The 19465-nt window shown below is 46.3% G+C and overlaps 2 protein-coding genes across 2 annotated transcripts; both read left to right on the forward strand.

Annotated features, from left to right (window-relative positions):
* The first annotated feature begins 3009 nt into the window (after positions 1 to 3009).
* LOC139220092 (phytanoyl-CoA hydroxylase-interacting protein-like) lies at positions 3010 to 5927 on the forward strand. The gene is made up of 6 exons (XM_070852160.1): positions 3010 to 3013; positions 3212 to 3408; positions 3871 to 4045; positions 4323 to 4440; positions 4528 to 4708; positions 5553 to 5927. Exons 1-6 carry the CDS (start codon positions 3010 to 3012, stop codon positions 5925 to 5927), a joined length of 1050 nt encoding a protein of 349 aa, XP_070708261.1.
* A 2764-nt stretch (positions 5928 to 8691) lies between these two features.
* LOC139220093 (scavenger receptor cysteine-rich type 1 protein M130-like) lies at positions 8692 to 18406 on the forward strand. Its single transcript, XM_070852161.1, has 15 exons — positions 8692 to 8734; positions 10760 to 10909; positions 11193 to 11312; positions 11725 to 11889; positions 12294 to 12440; positions 14018 to 14350; positions 14428 to 14715; positions 15815 to 15902; positions 16354 to 16391; positions 16458 to 16739; positions 16841 to 16916; positions 17034 to 17281; positions 17359 to 17646; positions 18125 to 18207; positions 18287 to 18406. The coding sequence occupies exons 1-15, from the start codon at positions 8692 to 8694 to the stop codon at positions 18404 to 18406; spliced, it is 2469 nt and encodes an 822-aa protein (XP_070708262.1).
* The last annotated feature ends 1059 nt before the right edge of the window (positions 18407 to 19465 follow it).

Here is a 19465-nt window from a genome sequence, read left to right on the forward strand (position 1 = left end):
TCTAGGGTTTAGAGTTACTCTTTTAGGGTTTAGAGTTACTTTATTAGGGTTGAGTGTAACTTTTTGTTATTTTCGTGCTCCCTCAGCGCAGTAACAGCACAGACTGCTCTCTGACTCACTGTTTCATGCTCCTGCTGTTGAACGGCGGTGAAGCAGTGAATGAGGCGTTCAGGGGAACCAGAGCGAGCAGGAGATGAGGTGCTCTGCTGGTCGTGTTGTTTCTGTCACACGTCACACCTGAGAGGAAACACAGTCAGAGGCAAAGACTTTTAAAGGGGTGTCTGAAAGGGACGGGGCGATGTCTGTAGTTTTATTTTACTTCTGTCTGAGTGGGTGTCACTGACGTCTTTAGAGTGGTTGGAAAGAATCATGTCAGAGTGAAAGTCTTAGCGTGTTCTGAGCGCAGGCTGCTGTTGCAGTCATGCTGTTACAAACCTGTGAGCAGGTCTCTGATGTTGGAGCTGGAGCTGTTTCACCAGCTCATGTACTTCTGCACAGTTTGACTTCAGACTCCTCTCATATGTTTGGTGCATAAAATCTTCACCTGAAGTCAAATGTAGAAAAGCTGTCTGATATTTGTGGTGCTGTCAAAAGAACAATAATAAAGTAGCATTAAAATGGAAATACTAAAGTAGCTCATATCAAAGACGCGCAAGGCACCTGAACAACGGAGCGGTAAGTGTACTTCGTTACTTTGACGTCTGAGGACGATCGGAGCGCTTAGCAGAGGTCAGCGTCAGGGTTTTAGCTCACGGGAAGTCCAACCTGTAACGTAGCGACAGGTCGACGATCTGGTCGCTTCGTTAGCTAGTGAGGTCATTTAGCGAGTTAGCATCACGGAAGCAACAGAACCAAATGAAATGGTTGAAGAACATGGTCTGATTGGCTCGTTCATGATGCTCCACAGATCCACAGATGCTCAGTTGTCCTTCATGTTTGTTGGTGACTTCTGCCTCTCGTTCATCAGGAAGTTTCATATCATCGGTTAGATGTTCGTGTTCTCACATCACAGCAGTATTTCCTGCGGTTCTGTGTAAATGTGACCTCTTTGGTTCGATTCTTTAGGATTAGCTCTTCTTTTTTCTGTTAAACGTCGGAAGAACAGTTTGTCCTCTTGTCAGCAGGACAAATGATCATCAGTCAGGTGGGGGCTTCTTCTTATCCTTCCCTGGCTCTTTGTGGACTGAACTCTGGCAGCAGCTTCGGTCTGGAGATCACTGTGGCTAATTACCCCCCCAGAGTGGATGAATAGACGCTTCACCTCCTCCATTCATGGACAGGATGGAGGGATGAGGAGGAGGAGGAGGAGGAGGAAGGAACTTCTTCTCCTCCTGTCTTTTCCTCTGTTGTGATGGACAGAGTCACAACCAGAATCAAAACAGACAATTGTTGCTCTAGTTTATCGTATTTATTTCTCTTCTCTGTATCAGAGCAGCTGTAACGTCTGCAGTTCCTCCCCAGGGATAAATAAAGTATTCTGATTCAATCAATCAATCTTTATTGATCAGCTCAACACTAAACTCTTTAGTTAAGAGAGACACAATGACTCATGGATTCAGAATTAAGACCCTTTTATGGCCAGGAAGTCGATGGCTTCAGCGCCTCCAAAGCTGGATCCAGGTCTGCAGAACCTCCAAACACGGTTTTAGAGGCTAAAAGATGAATGTTTGTTGGTTTTATTTCTGTCTGCAGACGTGGAAAAATTTGTGTTCATCCAGTTTAGAACGCGAGGGAAACATCTGATGATGCTAAGCTAACTAAGCTAATTCAGTCAAACAATATCAGCATAATGTTTCCTAGCTGAGGCGTGCTGAGCTGTTCTACAGTAATGTGCTTTAACATCTTTAAGTGTCTTTAAGAGTGTGTAACCTCGGTCGTCTCCTCCACGTGGCCCCTGATGTGCAGCTTTCATTAGGTTCCTGTTCCCTCTGGGGGCCTCAGCTGGGACCCTGACCAGACGTTACGCTGGCAGCTTGAACCGTCCTCCTCCTCCTCAACGGGCTCCTTGTTCAGCCTGCGAGCTCTCAGAGCCTCCGCTGAAGGCTTTTGTCCCCCGGAGAGGGAGGGAGGGAGGGATGAAGGGATGGAGGGAGGGGAGCCAGAGAGAGGAGCTGAATGGAGACAGAGCAGTAAACAAGTTTGACTCAGATAGAGAGCAGCAGGGATGAAAGGAATCCTTCACTGTTGTATTCTCGTTAAACCATCAGCGTGTTCTTCTGATTCATGACTCTCATTTAAAGGTTTCTGTATTTTATTCATGTGTTTTTCTGTTAAAGAACCTTTTATGATCTTTTACACTTTACCCCTCTGAACTCTCTGAATGCTGCGTCTGCATCCTCGCTGCTGTTTCTTCTTCATGTCCTTAAAAGGTTCCAGAAGTTCCAGTAGAGCGTTATTCAGCCCCCTGGTGACCAGCGGGGCTGATGGTTGGTACCAGTGGATTTTAAAGCTCGGCCTGTTTTTGAACCGTGGACGATAAACACACGCTCACTCGCTGGCTTTAACTCAGTCTTTGCTCTTCTTACTTCGTGAATGTTTTGTCCTTTAACCTGATCCTCTTCTCGTGTCGCCCTCCGGTCTGACTGCTTTTAAATGTGCTTTATAAATGAAGTTGGGCTGCCGGGACTTTTCTTTTCTCCCATCACGACTCTCTGGGTTTCTGATGGACCGTTAGTCTCTGAGGGGTTTATCCCTCACTGTGCTTTAATGGTGATAAAACACACACACACACACACTTTATCCTCTTACATCATCATGAGCTTCGTCGCTCAGAACGGATGAATGTGGGGAATTTTCCAGCACTGAATCGCTGATCTCCTTAATCTTTGATCTGCTGTAACCCGCCGCCTCTGGCGCCAAACAAACCCGAGCTGTTAAAGGGACGGTCAGCATCCCGTTACTAGGAAACCACACTGCACCTGAAGGCCGTTTCCTGTAGCATCGCTGGGGGGCACAGCCATGTCCTGGCGTCCACTGTGAGGCGGCTGGATGGGCGGCCATGGGTCGTCGATGGGTCAGGCCCTAACGCTGTGATGCTTTCACAGCAGCTTGGTCCTCTGCACTCTCACACACTGGTTTGGAGTTTGGAGTTTGCTTCCTGTCTCCTGAAGAATAAACTGGTTTTAACACAGGAAACATCCAGTTGGCTGTTTCCAGTGAAATGTAACTCACTGATTTAATCCAGAAGCTGCTGCTGTGTTTGCTCTTCCAGGCACGGCGTCGGCAGACAGCGGCCTCGGCGACGTGGACGACCTGCCGGTTCCTCAACAGATCCGGATCAGTAACGTCACCTGTGATTCGTTCAGGATCAGCTGGGACATGGACGGCCGAGGCAGAGAGAGGATCACGCACTACTTCATCGACCTCAACAAGAAGGAGACCAAGAGCTCCAACAAGTTCAAACACAAGGTTGGTGTCTGATCGGCTGCAGGACGTCCACGCGTCACACGCCTCTGCACTACAATCTGAGCTACACTGAACCAGAACTGCCCAGGAGAGTTTCAGAGAGTTCCTCCTGCTGGTTTGGTCGTTTTGGTCGCTTCTAACAGGATCAAACATAATGTACATAATGTTAGCATTAGCGGCTAATGGTGCAGCCCATTGATTTGTAACTCTAGCAGCACCAGTGTCCCTTTAAAGTGACCAATGTTTACGAACACGACCTCTAGTGGCCGCGTTAATCATGACAGATAAACAGTGTCGGACACATGACTTGTTCCCTGGAAGTTGCTGTTGGTGAAACCAAAAGTCAACGTTGAAGTCTCAACTTCGTGACCAACTTACTTATTTCAATGCAAACCCTCATCCCACCCTGAACCTGACCAAGTAGTAGAGAACTGAATCTCCACGTCCTGCGTCTTTGTCTTTCAGGATGTACCGACTAAGCTGGTGGCGAAGGCGGTCCCCCTGCCGATGACGGTGAGAGGTCATTGGTTCCTGAGTCCTCGCACAGAGTACACCGTGGCCGTCCAGACCGCCACCAAGCAGCCAGACGGAGAGTACGCCGTGTCTCAGTGGAGCGAGATCATCGAATTCTGCACTGCAGGTCGGGCGCCTTAAAGGACAAGTCTGGTATTTTTAAACTCTTTTAGCCACTGACAGGCTCAGAGTGTTATTCTAAGTGTGTGACAGCATCATGGAAAGGATCCCTACAGAGAGAGACCTGGAAGATCCTTTTGGTTTAACCACAAACAGCACACACACCAGACTACATTCACTAAAACAGGGATTTTAGAGAACAGGACACAGGAGCTGCTGCTCTGCTGCTGCCTCCATCAGTCAGTGTGTTTGTGTTACTGGATCTGAACTGTTTCTGTCTGCAGATTATTCCTCCGTCCATCTGAACCAGCTGCTGCAGAAAGCCGAGGCGATCGCCGGCCGGATGCTGCCGTTCACCGTCTTCTACAGAAACCAGCAGCAGGAGTACTTCCAACAGGCCAGGTGTGTGTGTGTGTGTGTGTGTGTGTGTGTGGCCATCTTCAGAGGCTATTCAGCTCTGTGTTTTAACCCCCCCCCCCCTGTTCACAGCCCCTCTTGTCGCTCCAGAGACTCTCAGTGTCGCCGCATGCTGCCGGCAGTTAAAGACAACAGCGGCAGCCACGGTTCCCCCATCAGCGGCAAACTGGAGGGGGTCTTCTTCAGCTGCAACACAGAGTTCAACACCGGACAACCCCCCCAGGACTCCCCATACGGACCCTACCGCTTCCAGGTATGACCGTGAACTGCCGAATGCCGATGCTGAAGAGCCTTAAAGCTGCATCCTCTCTAATGTCCAGCAGGGGGCGACTCCACTGGCTCCAAACAGGAGTCTGATTGGATGGAAGTCAATGAGGAAATGAGGAGACTTCTCTCCTGATTTATCAGCTCAGTAAACAGTTTCTGCTCTCAGTCTCTAGTTTACAGTCTTCTTCAGCACAGCAGGACGTTCATGTAGTAAATGATGGTCCATTTAGAGGAAGATACACCAGGAAGAGGGTCACTGACCAATCAGAGGAGGGGAAAAAAATCATAAAATTATCAAAAATGATCATTTCTGGCTACAAAAAATCAAGATAGTGATTTAGATTATTTTTTTAGAATTGTTTTTCCTAACTGGAGTCTTTAAAATGGCGGCCCACAACCGATGGGTGACGTCATTCTCTCTCTCTCTGTCCAACCTCCACCCAACATGGACCCCTACAGAAGCTGCCCACATTGATCCTGGGTCTGTTCGAGGTTTCTTCCTGTTAAAGGGGAGTTTTTCCTCCACTGTTGCTCAATATAACATCTGATGCTGCTCTGTGGGAATTCTTGAATCCTTAATTTTGAATTCCTGAATCGTTGGTCTCTCTCTAACTAAAGAGTTTGGTCTAGACCTGCTCTTTATTTAAAGCGTCTTGAGATAACGCTGGTGTGAATTGGCGCTATATAAATAAAGATTGATTGATTGATGGCGGCTCCGTCCTCCTCTTGCACACAGTTGATGTTTTTAGCAGGTTAACTACGACTGTCCTTGACCTTACTGTGTTTGTATCAGAGGACGTCACACTGACACTGAGTTTGTTTCTGCACAGATCCAAGCAGACGTCCTCTTCAACCACAACACCAACCTCTACTTTGGGGATTTCTACTGCATGTACACGTCCTACCACTACGTCATCCTGGTCCTGGCTCCTGACGGATCCCGAGGAGACGCCTTCTGTAAAGGGAGGCTGCCGGCGCTGGACAGGTCCAACAACCGCTTCCTGAGCTGCACCGAGGAGGACGGCGGCTCGCTGTCTTTCCGTCACGCCCAGGACGTCATCCTGGAGGTGATCTACACGGAGCCGGTGGATCTGTCCTTGGGGACGGTAACGCGGATCAACGGGCACCAGCTCATGAGTCAGTCCACCGCCAACGCCAAGAAAGACCCCAGCTGCAAGATCTGCAACATCAGCGTGGGACGTTAGCCGGATCTCTGGCGTGGACCAGCTAACCAGCTAACCAGCTAACAGCTGACATGGTGACTAGATACGAGCTAACACGCTGCTAAACACTAAATCCACTTTTAGAAATGTGCTGGTGTTTTCTACAGTTCCATCTCAGCCACAACCAGAGCTCTGAGAGGAACTTCAGCATTTGTCATGACACAAATTCAACAACGTGAAACATCTCTAAAGGCCACACGGGGGCGCTAAATATCAACAACGTCATCTCCATGGTTACTCACTTTTTAACAGCTTTGAGCAAACACCATTTCCCATCAGCCCACAGACCATCGCTGCTGACCACTGTCTGTGGTGAGTTCACTGTCTTTAGTAACAGCAGGACAGATGAGTGTCTGTGGTGAGTTCACTGTCTCCTGACCCTCCTCTGATTGGTCAGGTTCAGACAGGACCCTCCTCTGATTGGTCAGTGAGCAGGTAGCCCCGCCCTCTTCCTGGTGTATCTTCCTCTAAATGGACCTTCACTGACTAAATGAACATCCTGCTGTGCTGAAGAAGACAGTAAACTAGAGGCTGAGAGCAGAACCTCATCAGCTGATAACGCTCCGGTAACGTGACGGCTCACTGTGACACCTGCTGCTGTTCACGTTGTTGCTGCCGACTGGAATATAAAAGGTTTAGATAATGTTTCACATCAAACAGATGTAGAATAAAGACCTCTGGTCATCAAATCAGTGTTTTTCATCCGTTTTTTGAATTCACAACAAAAGAAGAAAGTTCTTCTGCTCTAGATTTTCTTCACTGCTTTAAATAACTTCTCAACAAAATGAGCAGATTGGCAGCTGAGAGCTGATCGACAGTCGGCCGCCTCGGTCCAGCCTGATGGTGACGTTTGCATGTACGGAGGCTCTGAAGGGTCAAATGACTGCCGGCCCTGTTGTGAAAACTTTGATGGCGGACGAAAGTTTGTGTAAACATGACCGACGTGACGAGTATTTATTATTGCAAAAGTCTGTGAGAATAAAAGTATAATTTTACAAGGAAAAAGTCAAATTTCAGGATCGAAACGATCAAAAAAAATCTTATTATAGTATTTTGAAAAGAAAGCATATACACACACACAAACTATAGGTTCTCCTTCAGAAGAAATATAGTCTGGTTATTAATTATGATCATGCTTCAAACTGAGTGAGGTTGCAGCAGTTTGACAGAAGCGTTTCTCTGTTGCAGAGGAAGCGTGTCCTCGCTCATGAGGCGTCTGTTCACCACACCACTATCACCACTATCACCACACCACTATCACCACTATCACCACTATCACTATCACCACTATCACCACTATCACCACTATCACTATCACCACTATCTCCTCGACTGTGGCGTCACGTCTCTGATTCTCTAAAACTTCCCTCACATGACGTCTCTTTCAGATCTTAGTTAGTTTAGCAGCTCGTCTCTGAACCTTCTCAAGTTTTTCTATTTATTTTAATTAAAACCAGCAAATTCAGGATGAGACCTCACCGAGGGTTTGTGGAACGGTTAAACTATTTCCTTTAAAAAAGGTTCTTCAGGTTATCGCCAACATACAATTTACTTTTTAATCAATTCTGAAATACATGTGTGAAATTCAAGGGAACTATCAACCACAACACCGCTGTTCTTCTCCTCCTCCACTTTCTGTGCCACCAGTTCAGTCTCATCAACTGTGGTCCTTTGTTTTCCCATAAATGTCCACATTTAATTACTCTAAATGTTTTCATATTATCTGCAAAAAGATATGCATCAGATTGTATCACACCCGGTAAGTCATTTATATCTAGACAACAAAGAGTGCCGGGCCCAGCACAGATCCCTGTGGAACTCCAGAAGGCACTGGTTTCCATTCTGAAGTGGCACCAATTATTCCTGTAGCTTTCTTAGTCTTCTTCTATTTTAGCTTTTTTATTTTCTCGTGTCTCTGTTTCCTGTTTTATTTTGTAGTAAAAGTCCTGCCCTTGTGATTGTGTGCACCTGTTTGATTCACCTGTCGTCCCTCCACGGCTGCGCTGATCCTCTGATTTTTGGAGGAGGTGTGGAGTCAGAGCAGCTTCTCATTGTTAACGTCGGATTTATTTTCTGCGTTGGTGTGAAAATGATGAAACAAACAGGTCACTTCGTCGATACGAAGTCAATAAGTCATGTGACTTTTGCACATTGGGATGCACTTTTTTATTTATCGGATAAAAATCAATCAATTCTTCTTCTTCTGCCTCTTTCAGATCTTTTGTTGCTGTGTTCTGTGTTTGGAAGCTGTTTTCTCTTCTGTTTTATCTGTTTTTAATTGTTTGTCTGTAAATTAGTGTCCAGCATTGACAGCCATCTTTAATTTCAGCGTTCTAAAGCCTGGTTCTCTTCACAATCCCACCTGTGCACTCTGTTTGTTCTATGTTCCTTCTCTTTAGTTTTACTTTATTATACCGACAACCGAAGAACTAAAGACGAGAACTGTCAAAGACACTTTTAATCAGGATTCTGGTGTCAGAGGTCGCCTCCTGCATAATGAAGCATTGCTCACATCACTCTCTTGATGCTGGGCTGTGAAATATAAGGAGGACGCAGAGGGAAAGTGTCAGCGGCCGATATCTCAAAATCTGGTTCAGTGAACTGATCGATATCTGCGGTTTATTAGCGCCTTCAGTTCTGAGAAGCTGCTCGTCAGTTGGCCGACGAAGAGATAAAAGAGGAAAAGGAGAGACGACATTTTATTAGCAGAGGAGCAGCCGGCGGTACGACAGACGTTGTCCTGGACATGGATCACCTGCTGAAGGTGCTGCTGCTGCTCTGCAGCTCAGGTACATACTCATTTAGAATCAGACTGCTGCTGAAAGTACTCAAAGTATTTAAAAAACACTGAACTAAAGTCACAAAGCTGCTGTCAAAACCTCAGTAGATGTGAAGACGATCAGTAAAAAGAGTCTTTTCACAGCTGATCACATGTTACTTCTACGCTTATCTTCATCCTCATTCAAACAAATGAAACGTTCCTGATGTTTCGAGTTTTGTAAAAAGCTGAACTCAGAGACAGAGACTCGTCAAACTTCTACTAAAACAGAAAGAAAACAATAAATTATAGCTCGATCCAAACTTCAGCTTTTTCTACCACGTTGATGTGGCGACAGCAGGGGGGGGCAGATCGGTGTGTTTTACATGCAGAACAGCAGAAAGGTAAAAATACATAAACACTGGTAGTAGTACTGAAATATTTATTGTGTATTTTGGTGCTCACAGTTTAAATGTCTGTGGTAAAACTAGAGTGAAAAACTGTAACTCAGCTTCATTCACTGTGTTTTCTCTCATGTTTCTTCTCTGAGTTTCAGGAGCTGAAGGGAAATACACCTCAGCAGGTAAAGACAAGAGGAGATATTGGCCACATTGTGTGTCTGCTAATAGTCAGTGTTGGTTTCTTTTAAGACGCGTAGTTCTTTTCACCTGAAGCAGCATCATGTCTCAGTAAAGTAACCAAATACCCAGGTGAAGTAGTTTTGTGACCAGACGTGAACCACAGAGGAGGCTGGTCTCTCACACAGACGGACACATAACTTCACGTACATGTGCATAACTTAACTCAGGTCATTAGCATACTGATTCAACCCAAACCGCCATCTTTTCCTAAACCTAACCAGGTAACGTTAGTGTTGGTCACCAGACGCTGCTCATTTATTGTTGCTAACTTTACTGCAGAATGAGAACGAGCAGTTTTGATACTTCGGCGAAACAAACATTAAACATGAAGTGATGCTAAAATTGTTAAATGCATCAACACGGCACGTAAAAAGGTGTTGTAATTGTTTTGGAGACACTAAAATGGGAACTTATGCTGTTGTTTAGTTTAGTGTAAATGACGGATACAAAAGAAAATATGGCCCAAAAAATGATCAAAATGATACGAGAGATATTTTAAAATGAAAAAAGTAATGTTATAATATCACCTGCAGTCATTACTAATAAGATCAAAAGTTTCTCTGTAAAAGCAAGTTTGAAAACAGTGAAGGAATTTCCTCACTGAGCAAAAAAATCTGTCCGGTCGTCAGCAGTGAGTCAAAGTTTTGAATCGTTCCCTGAATCATTCACATGATGATTGTCAGTTTAAAGATGAATTTAGAGTCAGTAAAGTCTCAGTTTGTGGTGAAGACGGTAAAGAACCTTTTAGTTTGGTGTCACACCGCTCGGTGAGCTTCATCCTCTGGTCTCCTGCTAGCTAGCGAGCTAACTCTGCTACGTCCCCGTGCTAACGTCCCTGCTGTTCTCTGAGCTGCTGTGTTGGATCCCAGACTCCTGGTCCTCTGATGAAGGATCAGACCCTATATCTGCTGCTGGGACCACATCCTGGTACCAAACACACTCACAGCAGCTTTAGCGCCGCCGGCTAGCTGGACGCCACAACGCCATGACACGTCTGGGTGTGTCGACTGTCTGATGACAGTTTATGAGACATGCATGACTTCAAAATGACCATTTGAAAAATGACCGGACGGCTGTGGCTCAGTGGTAGAGCGGGTCGTCCCTCAATCAGAAGGTCTGGGGTTCGGTCTCCTATGGGTCAACATGTCGAAGTGTCCTTGGAGACGCTGAACCCCAACTGCAGCTTCAGTGTGTGAATGAATATGAAAGAATAGTCTCCTCCAAATCACATTCCTCCCGTATGAGTGATGTGTGAATGGGTGAATGAGGATGTCATGTAAAGAGCTTTGAGTAGTTGAAATAACTAGAAAGGAGAAACACAAATACAGACCATTTAAACTGAAACAACATGAAACAATTCAAACTGCATCAAATCTTTTGCACGTTGTGTCCCACAATCCTCTGTTTACCTCCAGGTGCTCGGTGTGAAACTGAGGACAAGGCCGACATCGTTCTGCTGATGGACGACTCTGGGAGCATCTCTGCTTCCACCTTTAAAATCATGAAGGACTTTTTTAAAAGGATCGTCGGCGTCTTCGACATCGGCCCAGACAAAGTCCAGATTGGTAACAGTTCTACTGCTGCTGCTCCTCACACTACCACTGTGTACTAGTGTTACTGCAGTAGTACCGTTAACTCAAATCTTCTCACTACTATGTGAAAATATTCAGAAACGGGTCCAGGATTCAAAAGTTTAACCAGGCAACAGTGATGCAGTAGAGCAGCAGAATAGAAAGCATGAAACATCCAGTACACAGTGTAAAGAAGAGTCCTTACTGCCTCCATGGTTTAAAAAAGGCCTGGCTCAGTGTGTCTTCGGTGTCTCACGTTGCTGTGTGCGTCTTGCAGGTCTGGTTCGGTACAGTAGTTTTGGACAGACCATGTGGAACCTGAACACCTACCAGACCAAACAATCTGTGCTGGAGGCCGTAGACCAGCTGATACAGACGGGAGGAGACACCATGACAGGTGATTTAACAGCAAATTGTCAGACCAGGTTCACGCCGCACAGGACTGTGGGATCGGAGGCTCCCGTCGGATCAAACCCCAGAATCTGTATCTGAAAATCAACCTTAAGTATGTGTACTACAGAATACTCTATAGTGGAGCCTTAACTGTTGGGCAAAGTGGTAATGAAATCCACTCTCCAGGCAGATTACTTAAAATCAAAGGTTGCTGATATTGTGACTACAGTGATTTTAATATAATAATTGAAGGGCTGACTTGGGGCTTTTGTACCTTTTTGTTCTTCCCAATGAACCAGATACTTTCTAATGCTGTTGTTGATGCACTCCAACTGAGTTTGAGGGAACGAGTGGATGTTTTTACTTGAAGGTGCCCAAAGAAACTCTCTTGATTCCTCTTTATTGCTGTCACACAGGAAGGGCTCTGAAATACATCCTCCATACCAGCTTTAAACCAAACGCAGGGATGCGTGCAGACTCCCAGAAAATTGCCGTCTTGATCACGGATGGAGAGTCTTTGGACGACACACTCCTCCCCTCACAGGACCTGAAGGACACCGGCATCGAGGTCTACACTATAGGTGACCGGCTGTCAGTTCCACCAGTGAGGAAGCAGCACCGCCTCAGACGAGTTTGTAAAGGGAGAACAAGCTCTGAGACGCTTTTCCAGAAGAAACAAGTGACCACATGAAATAAACACGCCGTTTTCTGTTTGTCACTATGAAAAGATTAGCTAGTCGATGTGTTTGTGTTGTGAAAATCACGTCAAGCGTTCTTTGGGTGATGTTTTAGCAGATAGTTACTGGTCATGTGAAGGACGTGTTTCTAGTTGGTGCGACTGAACGTGTACAGCATCAGTCTGGTCTGTCAGCAGCTTCACTGGAGGCATCAGGAAACCACATTTGATTACTTTGCCAACCAAATCATTTCCTTTGTTCTGGTCTCTTTTCTCCGGCACAGTATTAACGCTACACTTTTCTTTCAGGTGTGAGTTCTGCCAAAGTGAATGAGCTGAGGTCCATTGCCTCAGATCCAGATGAAACTCACATGTACTTTGTCAGGGACTCCCCGTCGCTCATGGACATCTTTGACAAGCTCATCATCAACCTCTGTAACAGCATTCATAGCTCAGGTAGGCAAAGAGCCCGTCATCATTCAACCACGACACGTTAGCACCACACTGATCCACTGGTATTAGAATCGGCCTCAAGATTTAACAGCAGCTGCACAGGTTTGGATTCTTACAGTGAGATATCATCTTACGAGGAGCTTGAGGTTTTGTCTATGGACTCAGCAGCCGACGCCAACAGGCTCTCGTCTTCCAGGTCTGAGTTCATGGCTTTCTTCCACCTGAAGGCCTCCTGCATCCAGTCTTCCCCGCAAACAGTTCATTCTAGCACGACCACTTATGGTGTGGTACAGTGCCGCCATCACTGTGGCTGATGTCGCACTGATCCATCTGTCCATCTTGCGCTCCATTTGACCAAGATGAAACAAAAGCAGGGAAGACCTTCTCAGGATCAGGCTGAGAGAGAAAATGCCCGACTTCTGTAATTTCCATCTGTAGGTTTGATATTTGTAGATATGGTCCCGGGACGTTTCTGTAAAATTGGGATGGACTTTACCCTGAGAGGGCTTTGGGATGTCCAGCACTTTATATCTGACAGACAAGGTAATGAATGGTGAGTGTGGTGTCTGGGGCACTGAGCTGCTTGCCCAAGCCAACTCTTAGCTGGTAGCCCTGAACGGTGGCAACAATCCTACTTGATGATCTTGAGAGCTGCAGGTTTTTATATCTTGCAGCTCCTCCTTCCCCTGGGCTCTGTCATACTGAGGTCTTGAAAGGCCACTTAGTCTTGACTGTCCCAAAGTTACAGTTCCAGGAACACTGCTTAGACTTCTTCGCAATCCCAGTCAGATCCTCTGGAGAACCACTGTGTCCTGGAGGGTGAGGACGGTGCCAAGAAGGGATATGGATAACTCCAAAGAAGAGACAAACCCTTTTGGTCACCTTCTCCCTCTTGATAATCATGGACCTGGACTTTGCATGTTTAAAACCTAATCCATGTCCAGGTGAGGAGAATCTGGAAGATCCATCTGTATTCAGGCACCAATCCTCAAGTCATTTATGAGGGCTCTCATCAGGGCTGCAGTAGTACTGACTTTTCATCCAAAATGTACTCAAGTAAGATTGAAAAGTGTGCTGCATTACAGTGACCCCAGTAAGAGCGAGGTACTTTAATTTACATTATTATTTAAAGTGAAAATAGACAAACTTTCAGGTTTTCTCCGCTAGTGTTTCCAAACATTATAATGCTTTTGCAAAGACAACCCAAGCAATGCTACCAACGTCAGCCTGGCTACTGTCCAAAGCAAGAAACAACGGTGAGAATCCCTGTCTGAACTTGTGGAAGAGGCTCAGACCATCCAAAGAGTGATAACATTCACCGTTAGCTTGCCAACCCTTGGCAATGAGCAAGAAAGTCTGTCATTTGTTTGTTTTCCCTCCGATAAGTTCATCCTCCACTAAATCCAGCAGCAAACCACCCTTCCTTATCAAGCTTTTGTCTACCACGGCACCATTCTTCATTCTACCACAAGATGGTGCCAGAAATCAGAACAATTCTAATCCTATAAATGGCTGCTTTTGAAAATATGGTTCATATGTGTATGTCAGGATGTAAATGTTCTCTTTCTCTCTCTCTCCAGACTCTGTCAGGCTGGTGAACGGGACGAGTCCGTGTTCAGGCAGACTGGAGGTGAAGTCTGACCAGTCTGACCAGTCTGACCAGTCTGACCGGTCCTGGTCCTCAGTGTGTGAAGCTGACTTTGACCAGCAGGATGCAGAGGTGGTCTGCAGGGAGCTCGGCTGTGGGGCTCCTTTAGTCCTAAAGGGGGGGCTCTCTGGAGACGAGGAGGCTCCAATGTGGCCCAAAGAGTTCCAGTGTGGAGGCCATGAGTCTGCTCTCCTGGACTGTAGAAGCTCAGGCTCAGCTAGAGACACCTGCTCACCTGGCAAAGCTGTTGGCCTCACCTGCTCAGGTAGAAGAGGAGCTGCACTTCTGTTCTCATGAAACTCACTTTGTTCTTTTGCTGACGACTCTCTTGTTTCTGCTCAGAGCCTGATCATGTCAGGTTGGTGGGAGGATCCAGTCGCTGTGCAGGAACACTGGAGCTGAAACGAGGAGTCTGGAGACCAGTATCTGGCTCTGACTGGACCCTGAAGGAAGCAGCTGCAGCTTGCGAAGAGCTGGACTGTGGTGCTGTTTTAACAGCAATGAAGAATGAGTCACTTCACAGAAGACCTGTATGGGAGATCAGTTCAACCTGTGTTCAGCCAGGATCTGCTCTGAAGGAGTGTGCATCATCAGATTCCTCTTCCTCCATCATTGAGATCACCTGTTCAGGTACGCCCATCAGAGACATAACCTATGACAGGAATCTTCCCAGTTCCTTAATATAAATGTACTGTGACATGTTTTCTGTTAGGATCTCCTTATTTCTATAGCAAAAGCTCAGCAACATAACAGATGTGGATATGTTTCTCTAAATTTTTATAGTTGATCATAAAAGCTTGCAGACTGCACTGTGTTGACGCCACATCAGTCCGTCTGTCCATCTCACGCTCCATTTTACCCTCACTCATGAGCAAGACACTAGACACTTGAACTCTTTCACTTTGGGCAGTAACTCACTCAAACCTGAATGCAGGTTACCTTGGAGTGAGTTCCAGTTTTCGGGCAGAGCACCACCATGGTCTCAGGCTTTGGGGTGCTGAGTCTCATCCCAACCGTTTCCCACTCAGCTGCAAAAGGTAGAGACAGAATTCCGAGGTTCCTAAACCGGACGCTGTCCTCACCTCAGCTGCTTCTTCTGATCCTGTCCATTAATATCGAACAGAATCATGACAAGGGCCAACTTTGGCAGAGTCAAACACCCAATGAGTACATATTTGACTTTGCGACGAGAACAAAACTCTCACTTTAGTTATACAAGGACCGGATGACTTGTAGCAATGAACCCGATTCTCCATACTTCCCCACAGGATTCCCCCAAGGGACACAGTTATAGACTTAGACTTAGACTTCTTTATTTGATCCCCCATAGGGGGAAATGTTCTTGTTACAGCAGCAACAATATAAACAGGGAGAGTGAAAAAAACAAAAAAAATAGGCCTTCTCCAAGTCCAAAGCACACATGTAGACTGGATGGGCAAATTCCCATTGCCTCTCCAACAACCCCATGAGGGGTAAAGAGCAGGTCCGCTGTTTCATAACCAGGATGGAATCTGCGTTGCTGGTCTTGAATCTGGAATCGGTTGCGGTCTCCTTTCCAGCACCCTGGAATAAACGTCTCCGGGGAGAATGAACAGTGTGATACCCAGATAATTGCAGCTCACCATACATTCCCCTTTTTGAAAATGGGAAGCACCACCCTGGCCTTCCAGTCCACTGCTACTGCACTTGAAAAGGACTGTCAGCCAAGACAGCTCAACAATGTCCAGAGCCTTCAGCATCCCAGGGCAAATCCACACCTGGCAACTTGGCACCAAGGAGCCTCTTGTGTACCTCAGAGACTTCTGTCATGGGTATGGGTAAGCTTTCACCCAAGACTTAAGACTCTTCTTCCTCCTCCTCCTCTCCTCCCCTGGTGAAGACAGCCTGGACCAAGGCTGCCTGGTGCCGGTCTGCTGCTGAAGGAGACCCCTGGGCTTTTTAATTTGCCAGAATGTTTCATCATGACAATGCTGGCTCAGTAGGTCTGCATGAAATCAAACCGGGTCAAGCTCGTACATCGGACTGGACTGGCAAAAGTGGACACTAGCCTTCTCCCAACCTAAACCACATTAGACACAGGTCGTGATGCAAGAATGTACTATGTAGGACAAACTGCTGTGTGGCCATTCGCCTGGAGGGCATCCTGGGATTTACTGCACTCTGTGGGCCAAGGCCTTGGTGCCATTTGGCGGTTCAACCTGCAGAGCACCTGTGAAGACAAGTTGAATTTACTAGCTAATGAAATAATGTGGATGAATCTGAAATCAGCAACCCACCTGGCAAAGTTGTTGGCCTCACCTGCTCAGGTAGAAGAGAAGCTGCACTTCTGTTCCATTGAAACTCACTTTGTTCTTTTGCTTGTTTCTGCTCAGATCCTGTCAGGTTGGTGGGAGGATCCAGTCGCTGTGCAGGAACACTGGAGGTGAAACGAGGAGAGTGGAGACCAGTATCTGAGTCTCACTGGACCCTGAAGGAAGCAAGTGCTGCCTGCAGAGAACTGAACTGTGGCTCCGCTGTTTCCACTGGAGTGAGAGAAGAGTTCTCACACAAATCCTCATGGTTAATCAGCCCAGGCTGTGTTCAGTCTGGATTATCTCTGAGGGAGTGTGTATCATTAAGTTCCTCCCCCTCCGCTGTTGAAATCACCTGTTTGGGTAAGCCCATGTTCAGTTTGGTCCTTTTAGTGCAAAGTCTAGTTTCATAGTGTATACAGTCACAGATCAGATCAGTTTTACAATCCTCTCTCTGTCTCCAGACTCTGTCAGGCTGGTGAACGGGACGAGTTTGTGCTCAGGCAGACTGAAGGTGAAGTTGAACCAGTCTGACCAGTTGTGGCAGTTTAACCAATCTGACCAGTTGTACAAATTTAACCAGTCTGACCAGTCTGACCAGTTGTGGCAGTTTAACCAATCTGACCAGTTGTACAAATTTAACCAGTCTGACCAGTCTGACCGGTCCTGGTCCTCAGTGTGTGAAGCTGACTTTGACCAGCAGGATGCAGAGGTGGTCTGCAGGGAGCTCGGCTGTGGGGCTCCTTTAGTCCTAAAGGGGGGGCTCTCTGGAGACGAGGAGGCTCCAATGTGGCCCAAAGAGTTCCAGTGTGGAGGCCATGAGTCTGCTCTCCTGGACTGTAGAAGCTCAGGCTCAGCTAGAGACACCTGCTCACCTGGCAAAGCTGTTGGCCTCACCTGCTCAGGTAGAAGAGGAGCTGCACTTCTGTTCTCATGAAACTCACTTTGTTCTTTTGCTGACGACTCTCTTGTTTCTGCTCAGAGCCTGATCATGTCAGGTTGGTGGGAGGATCCAGTCGCTGTGCAGGAACACTGGAGCTGAAACTGGGAGAGTGGAGACCAGTATCTGGATCTGACTGGACCCTGAAGGAAGCAGCTGCAGTCTGCAGACAGCTGGACTGTGGCTCTGCTGCTTCCACAAAAATTAGAATAGAGTCCTCACGCAAATTGTCATGGTGGATCAGTTCTGACTGTGTTCAGTCTGGATCTTCTCTGAGGGAGTGCATATCAGTAGATTTCTGTACTTCCGTGATGGAGATGACTTGCTATGGTAAGCCCATCAGTCACATCATCTATGACAGGAATCTGACATCCTCTTTCACAGTTTGTGGTTTTCCTTGGGTATGCGACTGCAAAGTTTTCTAGAACAGTTGCATCCTGGGGGGCAGAGAAGTGAGCTTGTTCCTGGAGGCTCACTGCTTTAAACTGTGTCGATCTGCACTCTGAAGCAACCTGCAGAGGTTCAGAGTGAAGGTGCTGATTAACCCTCAGCCAGACATGGGCATTAGAGAGAGAATCAGAGGGCTTTAATTCCTTCTTTTAATCCATCTTTGGACATATTTGTTGTTCTTGTCGCCATCAGTGCACAGGGAGGATCAGAGGACCTTATTCTCTAAGACCTGAATCAAAGGGCTTCATGTTAAAGGGACCTCGGTGATTTTAGGGGGTTTAATGTCACCAAAGTTTCTGCTTAAAGGGAGCCGTTGCTCTCATGTGATCTAATGTGAAGACTGAATGTGTTTCATCAGATCCAGCAGTTTCAAGCATCAGGCTGATCCTCCTGCCACTGGCTCTGCTGACGTTCATCACTGCCGTCTGCTTCGTCCATAAGGTACTGCACACATCTCTGTAGGTTAGAGGACTGGCTGAAACCAAAGCACTCAGCCATCTTTGCTTCCATGTGTCTCCAGACCACCAGGGGGCAGAATCCAGGCCCACAGGAGAACATGGAGCTGGATTATCATAAAGCTGGTGTCTGCAGAGCTGAAGGAGGGCTGGCTGAAGAGGAAGGAGCCCAGGCAGCAGAGTAGGACCCTCAGAGAGCTCATCGCCATCCACTCAACTGTCCGTCAGCTCAGTGGGAGACCGGGCTGATGCATCTGATGGTTATTCTGATTCACTGTTTTGTCTTTAAAATGTTCATGTGGCCATTTAAATGGACCATGATGCAAAACTAATACATTAAATCAGATCAATATATTGACACGTCCCTTGGCTTCACGTTATAGTTTTAATAGTGGGTTTACACAATGAAAGTTACTTGAATTATGACCGAACCCCCCGGCCAGAGAAAAGGTCCTTCTGTCAGACTGATAGATGGAAAGATTCATAGTTGCCTCTCTGTAAAGTCTTTTATCTGACTCTTGCATCACAGTGTCTTTTAGCCCGGGGGGGTTCTTTTTTGATGAGATGTTGAGAAACTATGAAAACACTGGAGGCCACAGAAACACTGTTATCATGGGAGAATCTTGACTGGCATGTGTGTCTTCACTTCTGGGGAAATATTTCTGCAGGTGTGTCTTCATATTATAATATTTCTATTATATGAAAAAAATATATAGCCTATCTATCTACCTATCTACCTATCTATCTATCTATCTATCTATCTATCTATCTATCTACACCAAAAGTTAGGGATATTCGACTTTCAGGTGAAATTTATGGAAAATGTAAAAAGGTAATGCTACAGTGATATTATATCATGAAAGTAGGGCATTTAAGTATCAGCATGCACTGGTAGTTTCTTCATCTTAAACAATTTATTGAAAGAAAATCTACCAACAGTGGAGGGTAAACCATAACAAAACATGTTCAGTGTCTCAATAAATTGGGATGTGGCCAAAGGACGTCCACTCCTCTCCTTTCTGTGACTCTTCCAGTCTCTGTATCACTGTTCCAACCTCCTGATGACACTCTGTGACCCTCTAAGCTCAGTGAACACCTCCGTCTGAGGACTTCCTGTTTGAAGCCTCCAGTGTTGAGGTGCTGCTGATCAACTGTTAGGTGTCGTCTTGGTCTCATGATGTCAGAATGTGATCAGCTCGATGAGGAGGACTGTTTAAATACCAATTCTAACTGAAGCAGGAAAT

Source organism: Pempheris klunzingeri, chromosome 20 (genome assembly GCF_042242105.1).
Source record: "Pempheris klunzingeri isolate RE-2024b chromosome 20, fPemKlu1.hap1, whole genome shotgun sequence".
Lineage (NCBI taxonomy): Eukaryota > Metazoa > Chordata > Actinopteri > Acropomatiformes > Pempheridae > Pempheris > Pempheris klunzingeri.